This window comes from Neurospora hispaniola (genome assembly GCF_033458365.1).
Source record: "Neurospora hispaniola strain FGSC 10403 chromosome Unknown B0T23scaffold_6, whole genome shotgun sequence".
Classification (NCBI taxonomy): Eukaryota; Fungi; Ascomycota; class Sordariomycetes; order Sordariales; family Sordariaceae; genus Neurospora; species Neurospora hispaniola.
Window position 1 is genome coordinate 1,597,787 of NW_026944411.1, and position 22,137 is coordinate 1,619,923.

General features: G+C 52.6%; 5 protein-coding genes across 5 annotated transcripts; 2 read left to right on the plus strand and 3 right to left on the minus strand.

Annotated features, from left to right (window-relative positions):
- Position 1: 1 nt before the first annotated feature.
- B0T23DRAFT_384645 (2-deoxy-D-gluconate 3-dehydrogenase) lies at positions 2-1,480 on the minus strand. Its single transcript, XM_062837487.1, has 3 exons — positions 942-1,480; positions 308-856; positions 2-171 (listed from the first exon to the last, which is right to left on the minus strand). Exons 1-3 carry the CDS (start codon positions 1,125-1,127, stop codon positions 61-63), a joined length of 846 nt encoding a protein of 281 aa, XP_062690797.1. The 5' UTR covers positions 1,128-1,480; the 3' UTR covers positions 2-60.
- A 613-nt stretch (positions 1,481-2,093) lies between these two features.
- Positions 2,094-3,855, plus strand: B0T23DRAFT_192749 (chaperonin 10-like protein). The gene is made up of 3 exons (XM_062833243.1): positions 2,094-2,290; positions 2,408-3,352; positions 3,440-3,855. The coding sequence occupies exons 1-3, from the start codon at positions 2,237-2,239 to the stop codon at positions 3,734-3,736; spliced, it is 1,296 nt and encodes a 431-aa protein (XP_062690798.1). The 5' UTR covers positions 2,094-2,236; the 3' UTR covers positions 3,737-3,855.
- B0T23DRAFT_192681 (GCY protein) lies at positions 3,855-5,821 on the minus strand. The gene is made up of 6 exons (XM_062833242.1): positions 5,447-5,821; positions 5,057-5,325; positions 4,895-4,922; positions 4,647-4,780; positions 4,279-4,525; positions 3,855-4,170 (listed from the first exon to the last, which is right to left on the minus strand). Exons 1-6 carry the CDS (start codon positions 5,502-5,504, stop codon positions 3,974-3,976), a joined length of 933 nt encoding a protein of 310 aa, XP_062690799.1. The 5' UTR covers positions 5,505-5,821; the 3' UTR covers positions 3,855-3,973.
- An 851-nt stretch (positions 5,822-6,672) lies between these two features.
- B0T23DRAFT_192800 (t-SNARE) lies at positions 6,673-8,152 on the minus strand. The gene is made up of 4 exons (XM_062833244.1): positions 7,682-8,152; positions 7,082-7,611; positions 6,921-7,026; positions 6,673-6,852 (listed from the first exon to the last, which is right to left on the minus strand). Exons 1-4 carry the CDS (start codon positions 7,958-7,960, stop codon positions 6,814-6,816), a joined length of 954 nt encoding a protein of 317 aa, XP_062690800.1. The 5' UTR covers positions 7,961-8,152; the 3' UTR covers positions 6,673-6,813.
- A 2,261-nt stretch (positions 8,153-10,413) lies between these two features.
- Positions 10,414-21,461, plus strand: B0T23DRAFT_397657 (uncharacterized protein; the record flags this gene model as incomplete). The annotated part of the gene is made up of 5 exons (XM_062838306.1): positions 10,414-13,626; positions 14,707-15,025; positions 15,091-15,165; positions 15,279-15,411; positions 15,536-21,461. The coding sequence occupies 5 exons, from the start codon at positions 10,414-10,416 to the stop codon at positions 21,459-21,461; spliced, it is 9,666 nt and encodes a 3,221-aa protein (XP_062690801.1).
- Between the last annotated feature and the right edge of the window lie 676 nt (positions 21,462-22,137).

Genomic DNA, 22,137 nt, shown 5'->3' on the forward strand with positions numbered 1-22,137 from the left:
AAATATCATCATGCTATTTTCCCATCCGACCCATCATTATTGTTTACAGTCTTTTCTCACTTACCGTCCCATCCACCCACCATCAACCACCAACACATGCCCGCTCACGTAACCACTCGCCTTACTGGCCAGATACACAGCCGTTCCCTTGAAATCTTCCGGATTTCCCCACTACAGTACCAAATCGGCCAGAGCCATCACGTTAGCCATGAACGTCTGCAAAGTGATAAATAGGAAGACAAAAAAAAAAAAAAAAAAAAAAAAAAAAAAAAAAAAAAAAAAAAAAAAAAAAAAAAGAATGACGTACCCTCCCAGCCGGAATCCTCGCACTAATACTTTTCAACCTCTCCTCATCTTTCAACAACGCCTCATTCATCTCCGTCTCGATATACCCCGGCGCAATCGCATTCACCGTCACGCCTTTACTCGTCCACTCATTCGCGAAGCTCTTGGTCAGTTGCCCAACGGCCCCCTTGCTCGCCGCATACGCTGGCACCGTTAACCCCCCTTGGAACGTCAACAAGCTCGCAAAGTTGATCACTGACCCCTTGCGTCCGGTGACGGGGTGGGGGTCGAGACCCAACATGTGCGCGCCCACGTCCCGACATAGAGTGAAGACGGCGTTGAGGTTGACTTGCATCACTTCGGCAAAGTCGGAGTCGGGAAACAGGTGGGAAGGGTGTCGACGTTGGATGCCGGCGCAGTTGATCAGGATGCGGATGGTGTGCCCGTCGGAGAGGATGCGTGGCACTAAAGAAGAGACGTCGGTGGGGGAGGAGAGGTCGGCTTTGTAGATTTGCGTGTGGCGGCCGAGAGATTGGATGGCTTGGAGGGTGGTGGTGGAGGTTTCGTCGCGCTGTGAGGGGTGGCTTTTAGAACGGGTTTTTCTTTTGGAACAGGTAGGTACCGGTGTTGAGGGAGCTAGAAGGGGATGGACAGACCTGGACGAGAAGAATATCGGCGCCGGCCTCGGCAAGGGCAATGGCCACGGCTTGACCAATGCCTCGCGTGGCTCCGGTGATGAGGGCAGTGTGGCCCTCGAGGGAGAACATGTTCTGGACACTAGTGGTTGACGACGTCATCTTGTTTGGTTGTTGTGAAAGGGATGGAAGGTCAGGGTAGTCCATGGGAGTGATTCAAGCCTGAATCCGAGGATATATGGTGAAGTTATACAAAGTCAATTGGGCTTTGTGGACCTTGATGGCCCATAATCCGGTAGTAGTAGTGTCATGGTAAGTACGTACCAATTTGTTCCCACCCTCCCACGTCCCACGCCTAGATTCAGTTGTCCCCCACGTAAAGCAGCCCATCATCCCACGCTCACTCTTTGAAGTTTCGTTTAAATACTTGTTCTTCAACCCTTCTCTGCTTTGGGCTAGCCCTGATCGGGATGGACAAACTCCTTGATCAGCTCGACGAGAAGAAGAAGACGAAGAAACATTCATGATCTCTCAACATCCAATCCATGTTTTCTCGGTTGATTCCATGTGGATGCTCCCCTGAAGACGAACAAGTGGAGATCGCCCTCCTCGCTAACACAAGAGCACGAACGGGAAGTGCGGGGAAATTCCTCCTCTCTTGCCCTCTTCCCCACATTTCCCCGCTTTCCCCACGGAGTACAACCAGGTGGTCTGGTCTGGTTGTTACCGTCGGGACAATTTATCGACGACAATTGCAGTTATTCGCTAAAAGTAAGGCCGATGTCCGACGCACGGCAGCCGAGTCATACGAGGTTCTCACGTCTGGTGATCTTTCTATTCTTCGTAATTTGTTTTGGTGTCATTTGGGATTTTTGAATGGGTGAGCAACCTGCGGTGTGATGGGACTATTTTGGTAAGTTTCGTTTCGTCCATCAAACGTGAAACCAAGAGACGTGCTATGGACATGGCCTCTTCTTGTCCATCAGGTTCATTTTCCCCCGGGCTTACTTCACTCCACCAATGTTGCATGGCCGAGTGGATAGCCGCAATTAGTTGAAGTGTTCAAGCTAGGGGCTATGGGGTAGGTTTTGAATCGAGGTTGAACTAGGGTTCTATAATAAGTTACATCTACCACGTCTGGTGTACATGGTTTCTCTCTATGCTTGATCAATATCGGTCTCACTGTGTAAACAAACACCAACCCCAGGGACCACCACTGCAACGACAATCCGTACCTCTACACATCGTCACTCTGTATCGTCTGTGTACGAGGATTCACCTTAGGTCATTGTCCTCACATCATCCAAGCAAACAAAATGGCAACAACAATCAAAGCCTCCGTCCTCCACGGTGCCCGCGATCTCCGCGTGGTAAGCGAGACACTCTCCTTTCCCCATCTTCCCGGTACCCCATACGCAACACCTTCAAAGACAACACCAACCCCAGAATTGAACCCAAAAAAACTAACAGCTCCACTTCCAAAACAGGAATCCCGCCCCCTTCCCACCCTCTCCCCAACCGACGTCCTAATCTCCATTAAGTCCACCGGCCTCTGCGGCTCCGACCTGCACTACTACACGCACTTCCGCAATGGGGACATCCAAGTCCACGAGCCTTTAACCCTCGGTCACGAGTCCTCGGGCATCATCACGGCCATCGGCAGCCCCTCCGTCTCCTCCGATTATGGCCTGAATGTAGGCGACCGCGTCGCGCTGGAGGTGGGACAGCCGTGCGAGGCTTGTGAACTTTGTTGCCCCCCAGGTGCCGGTCCTATTGGAAACTATTCGGGGGAAAAAGGGGGGGAGGGCGGCGGGAAGGGTGGAGAGAGTACCTCTAGATACAACATCTGCCGTGCCATGCGCTTCCGCTCTTCAGCCAAGGGATGGCCGCAATTTCCCCACGCTCAGGGAACCTTGCAGGAGGTTGTTGCCCATCCGGCAAAGTGGTGCCACAAGTTGCCGGAGAGTGTGGATTACACGCTGGGAGCGCTGGCGGAGCCGTTGGCTGTTGCTATGCATGCGGCTGGGAGGGCGGGAATTCCCTCTCGCGTCCCTCACTCCTCTCCATCCATGTCTTCGTCTCGGGGGGCGGCCAGGGTAAAAATTATGGTATTCGGTGCCGGTGCCGTCGGGCTGCTCTGTGCTGCGGTTTGCAAGTCCATCACCAAGGGGGACGCGATAGTGGTGATTGCGGATATCCAGGCTGATAGGGTGAAATTTGCGGTGGAGAATGGGTTCGCTGATGCGGCGGTTGTAGTGCCGATTCTTGACAAGAGGCCGGAGACGATAGAGGAGAAGCTGGAGTATGCGAAGAGTGTGGCCGAAAGGGTTAAGGGGGCTGAACTAGTCAAGGGACTGGGAGGACAGGTGGGTGAGGTGAATGTTACTTTTGAGTGTACGGGGGTGGAGAGTTGTTTGCAGAGTTCGATATATGTGAGTACCGACATTTCCAACGTCTTTCCTCTCAATAACTTCATTTGCACCATATTGGAATACACCGCTGATTTGATGGGGTCATAGGCGACGGCGCCGGGTGGTAAGATTATGATCATTGGCATGGGTAATCCCATCCAGACGCTACCCATCTCTGCCGCTTCGCTGAAGGAAGTTGACCTCCTTGGCGTGTTTCGGTACGCAAATGCCTATCCAAAGGTGATTGAGCTGTTGGCTAGTGGGGATCCGCATCTCCCTGACCTTTCTAAGCTGGTGACGCAGCGGTATAGTGGTTTGGAAAGTATTCCCATGGCATTTGACATGGCGGCTAGGGTGAAGGATAATGAGGGGAATTTGGTGTTGAAGGTTATGGTTGATATGTAGGATGTCGATGCAGTGAAAATGCTGTAGGAAAGGAGAAATATAGTTAGATGAGAAACACAAAGACACGATCAAGAGATCAGTAGAGGTTACGGTTCGCAGAGACGTAGTTAACCTAGTAGATATTATAGACATGGCCAGTAGCATAAGAAATGCCTCTTCATGTCCATCACATGTCATTCTTAAAGATTTATTCACTCTAGTTAAGATATTACCTCACCAACCCGTACCTGGAACAATCTACGACTTATCGGGAAACCCAAAATCCACGCCAAACGGCGGATACACATAGCGCTGCACCTTACCCTCCTTAACCAACCCCTCCGAATAATCATTCAGTAGCTTCTGATCTTCAGCGTCTAACTCGATCAGCTTGGCGTTAGTCTCGATACGTTCCGGGTTTGTTGACTTGGGCAGAACGGTGCTTCCACGGTAAACTGTGGATTTGCAGTAAAGTCTTGTCAGCACTTCTGTTTTCTTTGTGTGTAGTTTCCCAAGCAACGTCACTTCCTCGGAACCAGGATAATGACAGGGAATAAACCTACGGTGATAACTCAACAACACAGTGGTAGGCTTGACCCCATGCTTCTCAGCAATCTTAATCACCGGCTCGGCGCTGGTCACGGGGCTACCGGTGCTGCCGAAGGGCGAGTACGCCATGATGTGAATGCCCTTCTCTTTGCAAAAGTCGACAATTTCTTGCTGAGGCAGTTGCGGGTGGTTCTCGATTTGGTTGACAGCCGGAACGATCTTGGCGTGGGGGAGGAGCTCTTCGAGGTAACGCTTGCTATACTGTTTGTTTTGTAAGGGGCTTAGGTCAATATCATGAAGTTAGAGGTAACGAAGAAGGGACGGGATGGCTAAAGGCTGGGCAGGGTTGGGCAAGGGAGGTCATTAAAATAGGAACGCATACGTTGGAAACACCAATAGCCTTGGTCTTGCCGGACCCTACAAGCTTCTCCATGTTCTTCCAGATCTGGACGTGGCTGTAGTCGCGGAGAATGTCGCGCTCGCCGTTGGGAAGCTTGGGGAATCTGTCATCGTTGCCTATGTGTTGTATTCGGTTCGTCAGTCCACTAAGCAGCGACCTTGGTCTTTTTTTCTTTCTTTTTTTTTGTTCTCCCTCTTCTTCTTTTTCGTATGCCAACTCAACGAACTCACCTTCAGGATTCATCAAAAGTGGCCAATGCTGTTATAGCCCAAATCACCATTCGTTAGCACCTTCCTCAACACACTTCTCTTCAAATTCCACCCCCACCTTTACACCCCCCTTAAAGCAAAGCAACCCACAACAGCAAGAGGAAAAAGACTAAGAAAACATACCACCAAAAACAAATCAACATACTCCAAACCCAGATTCCTCAAACTCTTTTCTAGCCCCTCCTCCGCACGGCTCGTGTACGTCGCCCATAGCTTGGTCACGACAAACACATTCTCGCGCTTGACGATACCCTGGTCAAACGCCTCTTTCAGGCCGGCGCCGACATGCTCCTCGTTGCCGTAGCAGTAGGCCGTGTCGATGAGGCGGTATCCGGCTTTGAGGGCGGCGACGACGGCGTCTTTTACCTGGGTGGATTCGCCTTGCCAGGTGCCTGTTTAAGGGGGGGGGGAGGGGATGGGTTAGCTGCGTGCGAGGGGTGGAAGGGGGGTTTTGTGTGTTTAAGGGGAAGGGGACCTGAACTGGTGAAAATGGAGAACAAACGGGAAACTTACCAAGTCCCAGCGCGGGAATGTTAGCTCCGGTGTTGAGCTTGAAGGTTTTGGTGGCCATGATGGTTTTGTGGTGGTGGTGCTGGTGGTGAGGTATCTGGTTTTGTTTCCAACTACGAAAGAGTCTGGTGTTGCTGCTGCTGGGAAGCTTCAGTGAAGGAGTATGGGGAGTGAACAAGACAAGAAACGGCTACTTTTACATGGAAAATCCAGCTTCTGGGGTCGACTGGAAGTTGTGATGCCAAGATTGAGAGTGGGAAGGAAAGATAGAGGAGGATTGACCAGTTATATCAAGTTACGTTCGAGGAGAAGGTTGTCCAGGGTTTGAGAACCGCACTGGACATTCGGCTAAATGGCAATCGGCGTTAGAGCGTGGGGGGTAGTTGTGGTGTTATCGATTCCGAGAAAGCTGCATGTTTAAACCGGATATGTTTCTTCATGTTGCCTATACCTGACTAGGTACTAATCATGAGACCTTAAATCCCGATTGTAATTATCCATGGACAGCGTGGATGGGGGTAATAACATCGACACACCATTGTGTAACTCGAACATCGTGAACTTGGGTTTGAGGCGTCCAGAAACCCGGCACTCGGGGCTTCTGTCTTTTCGTGTTTAGTCAGCACACGATGGCATTTAGCGTTTCGTCAAGATATCAGACAGTACTTCGAAGGTGGGATATCGACAACCACGCCAATGAAAGCCCCAGCAACAAATATCCGGTCAATAGAACGGATGACATCCTCTCACCTTACCCCACGAAACTTGGCTGAATCTAACAAGGGCCTCGGCGGAACGATTGCCCCTCTTTCGGAATGAGACCTTGTTGTGGTGTCGGTCCGCTCTAGATAGTGGTAACAGTGAGTGGATCGTGTTCCCTTGCCTCTGGGTTTCTTTCTGGGGCTCGGAGCGGAGAGCATTAGTTCCAGGTACCGAAGCTGAGTGGAACTGAAATGATTACAGTTGCAGGAACCGGGGGAGTGGAGTGCTTAGTCTAAATCGATTCCCTTTATTGGTGGCATTCAGCGTAAGCGAATTCCGTCGGTTAAGTATTTGTTGACCATAGATGAACCGAGAGCGAACTTTTGAGTCTTGATCCCTATGCTGAAGTCCAACTTCCTCGGCAAGTAGGCATAAGTAATCAAATGCCCCCACCGATCATCCAGAGGTATACTTGAGGCCTCGATCAGCCCTGCAAGAGGTTATGTTGTGAAACTGTGAACGGACATGGAAGAGCGCAAGCAAAAAAGAACCGCGTCTTCATGAGGAAGAGAAATTGTATAATTAATGCATAAAGTCTACAGGAGACGCCTCTGCATGCATTATAAAGAAGAAGTGTAATATTACTGAAACGCCGCCAAAACTGCCGTCTACCCGGCAATTAATACCCAAAGAAGGAAGAAAATCATCTACGAAGTCGCACAGCGTTAGAGTTTTAGGCAGGTCATAGGTAACAGATCAGGGATATTGGGCTTACCAAAACACCAAACATCTTGGCTAAGAGCCATCTATTACTTGAAACACGGCCCCAATATTTGAGCAGTTCTTTTTGCGCGCCTTCGACGTTCTCTACCACGTCCTCTCTGCATGGTGTGTTAGTACAGTGCTGGTGTGTCGAGCGTCTCGAGACAAACTTACGTGTTGGCATCAATTCTTTGTATCATCTCAGATTGTTCGCTGACCATGGCCGCGAGCTGCCCAAAAATGGAGCCCAGCTCATTGATAGTCGACTCAATGGCCTCGATCGCTTGCCCTCGTTGTTGGACGTAGGTGTTTTGGCCTTCCTCCAACATCTGGAGCTGCATCTGCTGATCTCCCATCGGGTTCAGCGAGATCAGATCTTGCTGCCCTGGTGCTGGCGTTCCCCTACTAGGCGTGCCGTATAGAGGTGACGCAGATTGTTGCAAGGAAGCATGTGCGTGCTGACCTACTGACGAGACGAAGTTCTCGGTCCTCGACCTCGACGCCTGAATGTTCTTGGTTCTGATTTCGAGCACGTCCTTGAAATTAGCACCAACATCTCCCAGCTTGCCCTGTAGAAGCAGGAGAATGTTTTTGTTGTTCTCCCCTTCTTGGTCGGGCTTCGGGTGCAGACGTCTAGAGAGATCTTGCAGGTTCCTGATCTTCTCGTTCAACGAAGACAGGTCTTGCTTGATGACGAAGGTCAACTAACATGATGGTTAGCCAGCCAGATATGGAGTCGAGGCGCGCAAAGATCAAGCGCATGACCCAGCTTACCTCGTTGATTTCGACAGGCCTGTCATCGAAAAGAGTCTTCTTCTTGGCCAGCTGTGCTAGCTTTTCCAGCTTGGCCATTGTCGCAGAGATACCCCTTCCAATCTCTGCAGCCCCCCTCGCAAACTCAGACCTTCTGGGCTGGGCATCGCTGCTGGCAGCATGTTGTTGAGCGGTGTCCAGAAGTCGCTGCTTCCCTGGCTTTGTGGCCTGCCTACGCTGGGCAGCCGCAACAATCTGTCGGAACTCTTCCGTTCGGTCGTTGATGGCAAAGACAGCCATAATTAGAGGTGTATCGGTATATGATGAGGCGGTATTCCGTCCGTTTCCAACAGCAAATCGCGGGGAATGGGTCGTAGAGGGGCGCGTGTACCCCTGAGCAACCGGCACGCGGTTGAGTCGTTATCAATAACACGTCGGAGTTCGTAAGTTAGGAATCGAGACGTCGTCAACTTTGTCAATCGCGACCGGGGGCGAATGCGACTCGTAGACTGCAAGTGTGCGGAGGAGATTATGGATTGGCAAAGTGGAAATGGGCGGATCCGGGGGATGCGGCGGGAGCGAGGCTAATTCGCGACTGGCGAGGAGGTCGGCGGCTCGTCGTGTGTGTTAATTGAAGGCCGTGTGTATGAAAGGCGCTACAAGATGGACTCGCGATGACGTATGAATGAATGGCGGTGTTATATGTTCGTCGTCGTGGTCGTGGTCGTGGTCGTCGCCGTCGTCGAGTCAAATGGTTGGTATCGTGGTCGTCGAGGTTGAACAAGCTCCTCCGTTGTTGTCATCAGCGACGGGAGTTCGATAAGTAAAGGGAAAACGTGGTTACTTCCACTTTACTTACATAGTTTCAGGAGGGCCCGTGACGCTGCAGTGTGTGGCTCGGCCCCTGCAATTCAGCAAGAAAAGCTCACAGTGCAGAATCCAAAGCTGATTGACCAAGACACTGTTTGTTCTTAAGCATTCACTGCAGTTAAGCTAGACTTCGTTGTACATTTGATTGGACATCAGCCCAGTCTTTTTAAAGAAACAACATCCCGATCAGCCTTGAAGTCGACGATACCTCGGCACTGAGGCACTGCAACTCTTCTTCACATTGTATTTTTTTGCCACTCTTTGGAATAGTATGGTTGCCCCCACACTAAGGCCCAAAAGCCCAAGAATGGGAGAAAAATTTCTGGTTATCCGAGCTAGGTGTGAGATATGACCAGAGGTATGTCATGTTTACATGATGGGGTCTGTCAGAATGGGAAGACGCTTGCCCGAATGCCCCTGGCCTCTGGGTTACCTCTACTGCATTTGTGACCCACTGCGGCCCATGGATTTGGGGTACATGAATGAGGTGAACGTCAGGCCGGGCGCTTGGAGCTGAGCGGTACCAGAAACCCAAGGCCTGTCACTGCAGCGCCAGCAAGGGTGGAACGCCATTAGCATCGATCGAGGCGTAACCAAAGTAAGAATTAAGTAGAGACCCTAAACACGGCTGAAGAAATCCAGGGTATCATTTCTAGGGCCTTTGTTACTGCCTCTGAACTAGGGCTTCGCAAAGCCAAACAACCTAGGTAACTTGCAGTACTCCTACTTCTTATTCAAATGGGATTTCCCTCCCTGTCCTGGCGAGTGATGTGATTTGCTGAGGTCTGCATGCCCCGAAGAAGCGTCGCCGTGAAGGCCTCTCTCTCCAGATACCTATACTTGATTATTACCTATAGTGTGGATAAAGAATTGAATGCGAATTATCGGTACATTCCCTTTGTGTAGTGAGTTCGAAAACCTAAAAGAAGCTTCCCTTCGGCTTCACCTCACTTACCTCTAGGTACCCAAGAGGTCTACTACGCAGTACGAATACCCCATATCCCGAAAATGTAGAGCCACAGGTTTCTCTAACTGCATCCGCGGCCGAGTGCGGTGGCATTCAGTTAGTGCCTTACAGAGTGGAGAGTCTAATAGCCTGTCTCATTAAAGCTCGCCCCACGTCCGCCTGACGTTCCAATGCTGCCCTGGGCTGCTGATCCCTGCCGCGGTCCCGGACCATAATCTTCAACAACGAGAGGAAAGAGCAGGGGCATGAATGGATGCAGTGTCATCTGGTCAACTGCCAGCGCAAGTCCAACATTTCAGTTTCACGTCCCAATGTCCGTCTTCGCGATCTCAGTCTCCCTTCTAAACGGAATCCTCCATCCTCGTATCCAACCGTTTCCCACCCTCAAACTTTCTTTTGCGACTCTTCAGTTCCGTCACACATTTACGCATCCATTTCCCCCTCTGGTTACCAGTATATTGCGCTACTTTCAACTAATTAATCGGCCCGCCAACCGACCAAACATTCACTACCACCAACCTAATTTTCGCCATTTGCCTTGCCTTTCTCTGCGTTCCTCCAGTCATCCTTTCACATCGGACAGGCCGTAGACACCTTCGACGCCACGGATACACATCTTCGAAACTACTTATCGAATACTCAGAATCCAGCCCGCAATACATTACGGGATACGCCAGGCTGCAGAAGGCTAATTTTACCTTGAGAATCGTCTGGCATCCGATTTCGGTTCTATTTTCCTCGTTCGACTCGACAGCGCTACTCTGTCGCCTGCTTGTACATATCGGCGCATGCCACAACGACGCTCATCGCCATAAAGACTAACGGCCAATGCCATGGACGGGACATACGGGAATATCTACCCGACAAACAACAACCCACTGTCAGTTGCCCTGCTTCTAGCCTCCCCCTTTCCGTAATGCCCGAGCAGGTCGCTTCTCAGCCCGCAGTCGCTAAAGGCCCGTCCGACACCACACACAGAACCCCCCGCGCTCCGGATTCGAACAACAAATACCAAATCAACGTCAACCGCTCAAAAACGAGAAAATGGGCCAACTTCAAGCCACAGAACTACGACGGCGATGATTGGGGAAGCGAGGAATATGACGATGATGACTCGGAACGTCCATCAGCCCCTCAACAGCCCGTCAAGCAGTACCAGCCATATACACCAGCATTGCATCTTCAAACCCAGCAAACGCCAGCTCCTCCCCCGGGCCGTATCGCTCAGATGGTAGCGGCCTCTTCCACGCCGACGACACCGAATGCCCTGGAACGATCAGGCACCTTTGGACAGCCTCAATCCGATGTGCCACGGACTAGTTCACCCGTTGTTGGAGGTAAACAGGTTCTTCCGTCTATGATGCGCGTAGCTACGATGCCCCAGAATGTTGGCCCGCCGGCCTCTACGCAATTCCCCCCTCGCAAGAGCAGTATGGGTCCTCGCGACATCCCAAACATGACTGACCCGACCCGCCAACCCAGGTCTACCACTTGGGCCGTCCCAACGCAAAGAGCGTGGTCAGACGCTCGATCAGCTTCCCCCAACTTCAGCTCTCCGATATCGTCCAACAAGCCGCTGCCCCTCCCCCGACCTACTGATGTATATCGACGGATGGGAGACGACAATAGCGCGGAGGTGCAATCTTCGAGACGAGGAAAACAGGGAGAGCCGGATAACGTGGCTCCCACTACGGGCCTAAACCCGGGACTCAGTCGCCAGGAGCGTCGAGGTAGTGCAGCGGGGAATGAAGGTGGTGATAATTTGTGGGGTCGGAGGCCGAGTCTAGCTCCAGTGATGGAGCAAAATAGCGAGTATAGGGCCCAAGGACCGCTCGCCGGACCTGCGTCGAGTGACTTTGGTGTCAAACCTGCCGCTTTTGGGGAAGAGGAGGACAAGCTACGGCGGTTCTCGACAAGTCCCACACTGCCAAATCTTACACGCTTGTCAGGGTTCGGAGAAGATCTCTTTTCTGCTCGGTTTTCAGTTTTGGCGCCTCAGCTGGCTTCTATCCCAGACATATCGAACCCTTCCAGTCCAGCAAAGACTCTTGAACCAGAAGGGATCTCTGGAGATGAACGTACCGAAAAGGGTGGTAACTCAGAAAACGGTATCGTTACACCAGCAAATCCCAGTGTGGCGCCTATTTCACTGCCAGTCGCCGAACCTATGTCTGCCGCACCAGCGCCATCACCTTTGATGGGGGGTGCCGCGGTGTCTGACGCAACACCGCAGTTGGCACAGAAAGCAATTCGCTCTGGATCACCGCCTAACGAGTCTGTTGGGCTGCGGTACAACCACGACGATGCTAATCAATCCCATGCGGTTGTTAACGCTCCTCAACAACTGCCATCTACAATTGAACCTCCACAGGAAAAAAATCTCTCTGGTATGGACAAACAACCTGTCCGCCCGCGCCTGCCAGGTGGCTGGGTAACCGAAACATTATCCACGCCGAGCGAAACTCCCCCGCCGGCTCGAAGCGATACTTTTTCGAGCATAACGAGCAACTTTCCCCAGCCTCCAAGTGCGTCACTCGTCGCCAGATCCCATGCTGATGCTGAACGCGCGTCAACTGGCGATCAATCTCAGCAGCACGACTCAAGCGGAACGAGTGAAGCAGTTATCGAATCCTTTCATTCGACATCTGACGGGGAAGCTGTTCAGACAACACCCCCCTCAGTTAAAGACACCCACGCAAGTCTTGCACCGACAATGGAACCTTCAAAACACCGGGACATCACTCCGACTGCACCGTTGAACTTTAATCGTGGTTTACTAGGGATTAACTCTGGCGAGCCATTGCACGTGCTACCTTCGCCAAATATGGGTGGTGGCTCCACCTTGACTACGCCCGGCGATTCCCCCGTCAAGGAAAGTGATCTGCTCAGGGATGAGATAACCAAGTTTTTAGGTGACCCTGAGATATCTGGCAGCTTTCTGGATATCAGCCGGTCATCGACAACACCAAACCATCCAGTTACAGATGCTACCCGAGAGAGCAGCTATTTCGGAGATGTCTACGATGACTATTTTGCTGCGAGCGAGGACAACCAAAGTCAAACCAAACCGGGGGCTACCACGCAACCGTCTGCAACAGAAAAACCTACACTCGTGGCGGCTGGCACGTCAAAGGGTGGTGTTGTAGCGCCTCTCTCTGTTGCTACCTCTACAAGTTCTGGATCTGGTGCCGCTGCTTCGGTCTCCAGGCAAGATGCAACTAAGGAATCGGTTGGGGCCATTGAGTTGCGGCGTCGTTTTTCCTGGGAAAGACCCTCCGAGCAGGATTCCTCAGACGCTCCTGAAATGGATACTACCTACCAGGTAGAGCAAAAGTCCCGGAGCTCTGGCCCTGATGGTGTTTCCTTCACTCCGACGACGCCGGCTGCGGAAAAGATTAGGGAGACAATGGCGCTCACGCGGTCGAATACCAACGAACTCCTTTCTATTTCAACCGAAACTGCAAGTACGCCGGGGATTTCTCATGCCGTAACAGAAGTCAATATGCTTCCATCACGGTCAATGGTGGACCTGGCTTCTCCCATGTCTGCTGGCTCAGATGAGGATTTTGAATTCCGCCGTCGAGCCTTGTCTATGGGTCAAGATAAGATTCTTGCTCAACCTTCAGAGCACCATTCGGCCTTTGGGGACAATGCTTCCAGCCGCTCCGGCTCATTGGAGCCCAAAAGCCCGGTCAATATCTTATCGTTTCGGCAAATTATGGATATGCCTTCATCATCGGATCGACTCAAACACTATAACGAAACCCGACTGCAGTTTGCCGTTATTGATACGGGATTGGATGAGTGGCTCATGGCTATGAGATCCAAATATCCCGAACACTCGAACGCTACGTCCTCTTTCAAAGACTCATTGGCAATCCCTGTTACGTCAATGGATGTGCAGCAAAGTGGAGAGGCTGTGGTACTCAGTCCGGGTTATTTTCAGCAAGGCGGACGGCCAGGAACTAATATGCCAATGCCGCCATCCTTGCCCTATGGGCATTCGGGTTTTGCACATTCAAGCCAGCAGGTTGGGACCAAAGGCAAAGAACTCCTTTTCGCAGCTGGTAAGGCTGGAAAGGGTCTGCTCAGCAAAGGAAAGAGCAAGTTGAGGGGAACTAGCGATAAGGTATTTTTCTAGGTGTCCGTCTCATCATCGTCGGCACGTGGCTCTGCTTCGATTTTGTCTGGATATGGCTTTTAGCATCACCGGGACTGTTCACCGATTGAATGAACTCTTTTGGGCATGGCCTACTGGGTTGTGAATTTTGACAGAGCTCGCAATGTTGGCCGCAGACGTTTTCATACATCTGACAGCAATGTAATATCATATTGAGGCTCTTTGTTCACAACACGGTTTGCGTGTGAAAAGAGAACGTGATGGGAGAAAGCTTTAGTGGGCCCGCTGAGAAATTGATGTCAAAGAGGGTCACAAATTACAAAGGATCATAGTGGAAAATCTTTGCTTGGGTGAGCCACTTCATGCCTCGTATTCCACAATGTCACAGTCGATCTTTAGCAGCCCCAGTCGTCGACTTCGGTTCCCCTTCCGTTCTTCCAAATCGTCGGCGGGAAACGATGAACAGCATGGCGTGCCATATTCCGGTTGCACAATGACATCCATCGTCTACAGAATCAAATTCTTCAGATTCCAGAGATCTGCTTGGCGGCGGCACTGTCTCTTGCCGCCCGCCATTGTTGGCTGCCGTTTGCTCCTTCACACTGTTGATCTGTAGGGCCGAGACTGACAGATTTTCCGTAGCCCAGCATGGTGGCCCAGCGTTGTGTTCCCCCAGCTTCCCAAGACCACGTTCCTATCAGAATGTCCATTGAGTACAACGGTGCGTTCCAGCTCGTGCAGGGCACTTCGATTATCACACACTGGCCTGCCCACTTCGGCTATGACCCATGATCCGCTTTGCTTGCCCTCTTCTGAAGCTGTCATCAGCTCGCTAACTGACTACGATGTTTACTTAGAACGCCCGATTCTTACCACGTCAAATTGTAGCGGATATTGTATTATCACCAGAGTTGCGAGGCCATGGAGTTGTTCAAATACATTGGAAAGAAGTCATAGCGGAAGGTGACTGTGGAAGGCCATGGGAGTCTCATCCGCCATGAACTTATCGCTGGACCGAAGGGATGGATCGCCCATCTCAGCCCAGCAAGCCCAGAGAATCTTTCAGGCCCCTGTCGACGACCCTAACAGGCCCTGCACGGCGTGTTGGGTGCATCAGTTCCTGGACCCCTGCCGGAAAGAGACGCTGGAGTGGACTTTGACCAGGGTGTCCGGCCCCCGCAATTTCAGCACCTGCAGCAGCGTCTCCAGAAAGGGAATCTTCAGGCCGCACCAGGTCCAGTCTGCCTCGAAGGTTGTCTCTCACCTTTCCCGCATCAGCAGTTCCTGACCTTGACGCGCAATCATCTCTATTTCTACGTCCATCTCTCACTTTGCTGGTACCTACCAAAAACACATCTCAGCAAAACAAGCTCAACTCCAAAGACGAGGGCCTTGACGGATTCCAAAGGTCTATTGCTTGTCGATATCACAGCTAACCCGAGCCGGGTCGCTTGTATCGGAAACTCTCTCTAGGCCAACATACAACCACACCATATGAGTCGGAGCTCAGCAACAGCATTGACACCAGATCAACCGGCAACCAAGACGGTCCGTTTTCTTCTTTCACCAGAGACTTAGCACAAATTCGAAGCTCGGATTGTCCATCTAAAACAAAGCTATTCCCCGCGCGAGTACAGCTCCACCAAAATCATCATCTCCAGGCCCAAGCTCCTCGGTTGCTGTTGCCGTTGACATCGAGAGTGGGAACCGCGTGCCGGGGGGGACAACGTCCGAAAAAGTAATTGCGGGAGAAGACGTGGATGGAAAGACTGGTGATAGTCTGAACATCGAGAAGTAAGGCGATAGTGACAGTGACACGTCCTGCGTTGTCGTCTCACAGCGATCTCTTACTCGGATTCCACCGCTGTTTGTGCTCGTCCATGGCTTGGAGAGCTTTGCTGACTTTGTACTGACCAAGAAGTCACTTTGTCATCACCACCTTCAGGCGCCAGGTCGTCGGCCTCACCTCTCACATGGAAGCTCACGCGCAAGCCGCGCACAACGGCCAATACTATTCGCAATCGGCTGGAACCGAACCGCAACAGGTCTACTCCCACCCACACCAACCGCAATATCAGCAGCACCAGCACCAGCAACAGAGCCACGCCCCGCAGTTGCATTTCCAGTCGCAGTCAACCTCTCGGCCGCAGCCACAGCCTGATGGTGCCAATGCGCCGAATAGACATCCGTCGTTTATAGGGTTGCCTCCAATTTCTCGCACATCCACCTTTTCATCTCTACTGGGACCCTTTCAAGTCGAAGGTTCTGCCGGCGACAATAATAGCACCTACAGTGACGCCGACACTACCCCGCGAGACTTAATCCACTATCAACAAGGGCAACAAGGTGGACAACAAACCGTTGTGACAACCCCGCAAACTGTGTCTAAAAGCATATCCATGGCTACGAACCAGACTGGCGATGGTGTACCACCGCATGGCCAGGTTATGCCCCAAACACCTCCACCAGGGCAGATCATCCCAAATATGTATCGCCCAACTCAAAGTCCGGCACAAGGTCAAATGCAAATCCAAGGACAACCATTGCCCAATGGTTTTCCATCACCTCCTGGTGCTGGATCCGTGCTTGGTCAATCGCCGGTCCAGGCCCAGTCAGGTGAACCCGGTCCACCAGGCAACGCCCAGGGGCAACCCGCATCGGCCCTGGCGGGAGCACCCGGGGCTCCCCTCTCTGTCACGAACGGTGGAACTCCGTCCGCGGCTCCACAGTTTACGCCAGCCAACGGCCGGCCCGTCATGATGCCTCCTCCGCACTTGGCAGGACGGTTTCCGCAAGGAAACTGGAACTTGCAGGAGTCTCATCTGTCGGAGCCACTACAGCCTACGAATCGGCACCGTCACTCGTCTAGCAATGCATCACAGCAACCCTTCTACGGTTTCGACAAGGAAACGGGCGTTCCGGCATCGCCACGGAGCCAGAGGGCGCCAGACACAGAGCAGCAACCACATATGCAGCCGGTGGATCAGAACAGCCAAGGCCCGCAACTCAATGGCCAGGAGAACCCCAGGAATCCCATCGAGCAGCGTTCACGCGGAAACTTATCACAAACGAACACGGACGTGGACGATCTACCAGCTCCCGGTCCGATCCCGGCTGCTGATGGAAACAAGACAAGGCGAAACTCGGGTATCTTCTCAAGCCTCCGAAACAGGGTTGGGGCAGGCACTCCGGTCACCAGTGACGCAGTTTCCGATGCCAGTGTCATGACGGACGAAACAGGTAAACAGCAGCAGAGACGCGCTCAAATGTTCAGTGCGCTAGGTTCCGGAGCCGCAACGGAGGCCCCTCAAAGTAAAGAGAGCATCATGGCTCATGGCAGCACTACGCCCGTGAATGGCGGATTACAATCACCCCCTCCGCAGCACCAGCAACAACAGCCGAAGAAGAGTCGAATGGGTCTTAAGGCCATGTTCAGTCGGTCATCGCAGCAGGATGGTTCCCGACCGTCCGGAAGCGCGCAACCAGCTAGGCCTACAACGCAGGGCCAAGTTCAAAGTCAACAACACGTACAGCAACCCGTTGCTGCGAGTGGCGCCAACCCAATGTATCCGCTGCGGCCAAAGACTTCTGGCCAGGTCCTCCCCCAGCAACATCAATCTCTTGCCTCGATTTCTGAAAGCGAAAAGGCTAGGAAACCTTCTGGTGGAATATTTGGCATGTTTAAAAACAAGGACACAAAGCCGGGGTCAGGCACAGGGGCTGGCCAGCCGCTCACGGACCCCAGGCAGACGCTACAAGGTATGGGACGAGGACAAATGGCGATGCCGCCCCCTGGGCAAGGACAATTCTCTCAGCAGCAGTATCGTCAACAATTCCCAGTTGGCCCAGATGGGAAGTTGGTGATTTTCCCTGGTCAGCTTCCTCCTCAGCATCAGCAGTTCATGCAACAAGGCCATCCGGGCATGTATCAGCCGCAGCAGATCCAGATGCAATGGCAAATCCCAGAGCAGGACCGACCCCACGTCAACATGCAGCAGTCTCGGCCTTCGCTGCAGGGTCAAAATGGAGGTCCACAGGATCAGCCCCAACAACAGCATCAGCAGCAACTCGACGCTCGTCAAGGTCAAAGTAATGGCCAAAATGCGGTCTCTGTCGGTCCTGTAAGCCCACCAGTTGCTTCTCCGGTGCCTTCAGACAGTCAATCCGCGGCACATCAGTCTCGTCCCCAGCAAAATACACCTCCCGCCACTAATGGACAGGCGCCTCCGGCGGCAACGAACGGAGGCCACGCCCGGACATTCTCTCAAGGTAGTAATTTACCCAATATGTATACTCTTGGCATGAACGGTATTCAGCCAGATCAGTTGCCTGCGCGAAAGCCGGTAGGGTCCAGGGTTGTCTCAGCCCAGATCCCTTCCAGTCTTCTGCCACAGCAACAACGTCAAAGAGGAGCTTCGGTCTCCTCAACTCAACCTCCTCCACCCGAAAGTTTACCGAGCACACACCTCCCGTCAAGCTTGGGAACCCAACGCCCTGTGGATTCCCAGCACATATTGGCATCCCAGGGCGGGACGTCTCTTCCTGATGTTCCCGCCTCTAACCAGCGGGCGGACCAAGAGAGGTCCGGTACGCAAGACCAGCAAAACCAAGGACCAGGTCGTCAGCAAAAACCGCAACATATGCCCACTGGCCCGCAGAGCCTTGTTCAAGGCACTTCCAACCAAAACATCCCTTTCGTTGGCCATTCACTATCTCACGTAGTAGCAATGGGGCCTGGCTTTCCGGTCCAACAAGAGCAACCACAACCTCACAGAGCGCCGCCACCTAGCCCCGGTTTCCCCCCTAGAAACGTCATGACTATAGCCTCTCCGCCCAAGGAGAAGGAGCAGAGCACTATTTCCAAGCTTTTCAGAGGCACTAAACAACAGACGTCGCCAACAACCTCTCAGGAAAAAGGAAAGTCGTCTTTCATGAGCGCTTTGAAACGGGGCGGCAATACTAAGCAAGGAGATGCGCAGCCAAGGTCCCCTGCTCAGTCACCTCAAGCCAACCAAGGACAGTTTCAGCCAAACCAAGCTCAGATACGACAAGAAGCACAAAAGCCGCAAGGTTTACAACCTCCTCAAAACCAATTTCCGGGACAGCCGCAACAACAACCGCAACAAAAGTCACCGCCGGGACTGAGAGAACGACGGACGAGCCCGCATCTGCAGTATCAAAATGAGAGGCAGGACCCGTCCAAAGCTCCTAGCCCACCGGCGCAAGTAGATCTGGCCATGCGCCTACCTGCCCAGCAGTCATCACAGCAGCCTACGCGTCCATCTGCTACATCCGCTCCTGGCGTTCCCGATAAGCCAAGACCTGCGCCCCAGATGTTCGAGCAACAGACGCAGCAACCTTTGGCGCACGGAGAGCCACATCCAGCCCCTGGTTTGGTTCAAGGGCAGAGGCCGCCGATACCTGGACAGCCTTTGCATCCCAGCCAGATGGCAGGTCAAGCTCAGGCTCAAGCCTTTGCAGAGCAGCAGTTTTTCCAAGCGCAAGCTCAGGTCCATGCGCATGCCCAAATGTTTCAAAGGTTTCAACAACAACAACAACATCAACAACAACAAGCCCAGTTTGCTGCTCAAGTCTCAAGCCCAGATCAACCTTCAAATCAAGGCCAAGGTCAAGGCCAGAACCCACCGACATCTGCTCCTCCGGGTCAAGAGCCTCGGTATGCCCAGATGCCCATTCCAGCTGGCTATTTTCCTGTGCACCAAGGGATGACCCAAACCTCTTCGCCTATGGGCGTGCCGATGTCATACTTCATGAATGTTCCTGGCCAGCCGCCGCAAGGTTATTTTATGCCGATGCCAGGGCAAGTGATTCCTCCAGGGATGCCTGGAATGCCGCATATGTTGCCTCCTGGGTTTGTTCCCGGTCAACCTTTTGTGTACGCTCCTCATCCCGGTGGGCCTATGCCTCCTCGTGGACCTCCTGGAAGCATGCCCATGGCTGGACCTCCAGGAAGCGTACCCGCCACCACGCCTCCTTCCACTGGTGGCTCCCCTTTCTTTACCCCACCGACTTCTCATGGAGGACCTCAACAGATGTTCCATGTTCCCGTACACCCATCATCACCTCCGCCGGGCAGTGAGCACTCCGAACAGCATCCTCCAAGCATCTCGCCTACTCCTCCTCCGTTCATCGGAACATCAAGACAGGCTAGCGACCTTTCTCCTCAGCCTCAGATGCAGTTCCAACAGCCAACGCAGCCATCCCCGTCTCCGCCAAAATGTCCCCTTCCAAACACGCCTTTCTCGCCAGTGAACCCGGACGCCGTTAATGTTCCGAACCCGCCGCTTCCGCCGAGCGAACCACAGGAGCAGCAACCGCAGCAACAGCCTAACCCGGGCCTCATCCCCCAACGACAAGTCAGCCAAGTCAGCGCCATGTCCATGCAGCCCAGCAACGGATCGCCATCAACGAATGTGATTTCACCCATCTCGAACGACAGCGGAGTGACGCAGATTCCCGAGGGAGGAGAACAGGAGCAACTTTCTCGATCTGGATCCGCGGCTCTCCCTCGGGATTCCAGGACCATCGTCCCGGAACCAGTTAATGTAGCCCAGAAACTTCTTGATTCAGGGATTGACGAGGATAGTAATGGAGATGAGAACAGCAAGAAGGGTGAGAACGAGGACCATCATTCGTGGAACGGAATCACCACGGACAGTGACTCTAGGGCTGTTAGTCCGGAACCGCTGCTGTATGAACATGGGCCTATGACACCGCCGCCTAGCACGGTTAGCTTCATCCGCGCGCAGGCACAGGAAGTTCATGTGCACCGGTCGCCGGATAGGCATGTGGGTGATGGCAATATTTATGATGCGACGCCGAGGCAGTCGATTAAGTCACCGGTGTTGTTGCCCAGGCGCGATTCCATGGAAGAGGAGAATGAGACTGATCTCCGAAAGACTGAGGATGAAACTTTCAATGCGAATGAGAAAAGGGATGATGGTTTAGGTAATATTCGTGATGAATCGCCTGCGAACGGAAACAGCCATTTCATCGTTGCTCCTAGCAATGGTGATGGCAATGAAGTCAACAAATCAGCCGAGCCAACTCCAGGTCATCAAGCGCCCTACGAAGCCAGAGATGTTGACCACGCAAAAGCTGTTGGAGTGGAGGATAACGAGAAGGAGGAACCACTTATTCCAGGCCATGTCGAGCATAATGAGCCACAGCAGCAATCCCAAATCGCCGACGTCACGATTGTTCCTGCCGACGAGACCGCCCAGTCTTCCGAGCCGACGAAGGATGCGGTTGATCAGCAGCAGCCGCAGCAACATCAGCCGCTTCAACCTCAACCTCAACCTCAACAAGGAGCCGCTTTACCATCACCATCACCACCAGCACCAGCACCACTACCGGCACCGGCACCGGCACTACAACAACAGTCAATCATCATCATCTCCCCCGAGCCTTCCCCCTCCCAAAGCCCCGAGCCAAGCAAACCGCAACTCCATCAACCCCAGCCCACCGAGAACGGTGCCATCACTACCGCCTCCGGCTTCCTCATTTCTTCCTACCCCTCCAACCACACCGATCCCTCCAATCCCAAAGGAATTCTAAAACCCCTCACCGACCGCTCCATCTTCGAAGAAGCCAAGCGGAAACAACTTCTTCGCGAGCAAGAGGAGAAGATCCCTGTGTTTTCGGATGATGATGATTACATGAAGCAGAACAATGGGACGGGAGCGGCGGGAACGGGAAACAAAAAGACGGATGATGAAGATGCCGTGCCGATGATGAGCGCTACGAGTTATCCGGGGCAGGAGTGGAATCCGTATGACTTTGGTGGGATGGGGGGAGATGGCGGGGAGGGGTGGGAGGATTGAGGAGGGTATTGGGATTTTCAAGAGTTGAGTGTACTTTGTTGTTGGGAAGGAAGCGGGGTGGTGGATGATGGAGGAGACAGGACATGGAAATGAAGGAAGGAGGGAAGAAGGGAAAGAGGGAAAGAGGGTTAACGGGTGATGACGCAAGGGGAGGAAAGGGGAAAAAATAAAATAATCGCCAAGCCGAGAGAGGAGGGGAAAACACTCTCTGTCTAGTTCGTGCTATAAAGAGTGGCATGGCTATTAAACCGTTTTCGTTTCGTTTTAGTTCCACTTCCTACCATGATTCGCCCTTTCCCGGGCTCGATCTTCAAGCATAATTGTTTACTATTATCCAGATATCAACGTCGATACACTTTTTTCGATTCTTCAGTTTCTTCGGCTTTGGTGCCTAATTACTGTGGCCGGTTTTCAAAATGTTTAGAAACACTTCTCTTAGTACTGTACCATATATTTACGTCGTTAGCAAAGTACTTGGGTAGGTCAACCCTTGTTGGAGTGAGCAAGACATTCAGCTATTCAAGTCAAGCAGAGTGGAGCCTCAACTAGTTCGTGCCTGACTAGCATTTGGAACCACCAAGAACAAAAGCAAAAAGGGGTTAGGTTGAGGTGAACTGGCGGGCAGGCATGCCACGCGACGTCGTGACAGGGGATTGAATGATGGGAAAAAGAAAAA

Bases quoted from the DNA above. Each gene is read 5' to 3' on its own strand.
- B0T23DRAFT_384645 (XM_062837487.1), bottom strand. From the start codon at position 1,127: ATGGACTACCCTGACCTTCCATCCCTTTCACAACAACCAAACAAGATG. The intron at 857-941 runs GTCTGTCCATCC...CACCCCTCACAG, and splicing joins CCGATATTCTTCTCGTCCAG to CGCGACGAAACCTCCACCAC. The intron at 172-307 runs GTACGTCATTCT...TTGGTACTGTAG, and splicing joins CGAGGATTCCGGCTGGGAGG to TGGGGAAATCCGGAAGATTT.
- B0T23DRAFT_192749 (XM_062833243.1), top strand. From the start codon at position 2,237: ATGGCAACAACAATCAAAGCCTCCGTCCTCCACGGTGCCCGCGATCTC. The intron at 2,291-2,407 runs GTAAGCGAGACA...CTTCCAAAACAG, and splicing joins GTGCCCGCGATCTCCGCGTG to GAATCCCGCCCCCTTCCCAC. The intron at 3,353-3,439 runs GTGAGTACCGAC...ATGGGGTCATAG, and splicing joins GTTTGCAGAGTTCGATATAT to GCGACGGCGCCGGGTGGTAA.
- B0T23DRAFT_192681 (XM_062833242.1), bottom strand. From the start codon at position 5,504: ATGGCCACCAAAACCTTCAAGCTCAACACCGGAGCTAACATTCCCGCG. The intron at 4,526-4,646 runs GTATGCGTTCCT...CAAAACAAACAG, and splicing joins AGGCTATTGGTGTTTCCAAC to TATAGCAAGCGTTACCTCGA. The intron at 4,171-4,278 runs GTAGGTTTATTC...GCAAATCCACAG, and splicing joins TGTGTTGTTGAGTTATCACC to TTTACCGTGGAAGCACCGTT.
- B0T23DRAFT_192800 (XM_062833244.1), bottom strand. From the start codon at position 7,960: ATGGCTGTCTTTGCCATCAACGACCGAACGGAAGAGTTCCGACAGATT. The intron at 7,612-7,681 runs GTAAGCTGGGTC...CCATCATGTTAG, and splicing joins GGCCTGTCGAAATCAACGAG to TTGACCTTCGTCATCAAGCA. The intron at 6,853-6,920 runs GTAAGCCCAATA...GCGACTTCGTAG, and splicing joins CCAAGATGTTTGGTGTTTTG to ATGATTTTCTTCCTTCTTTG.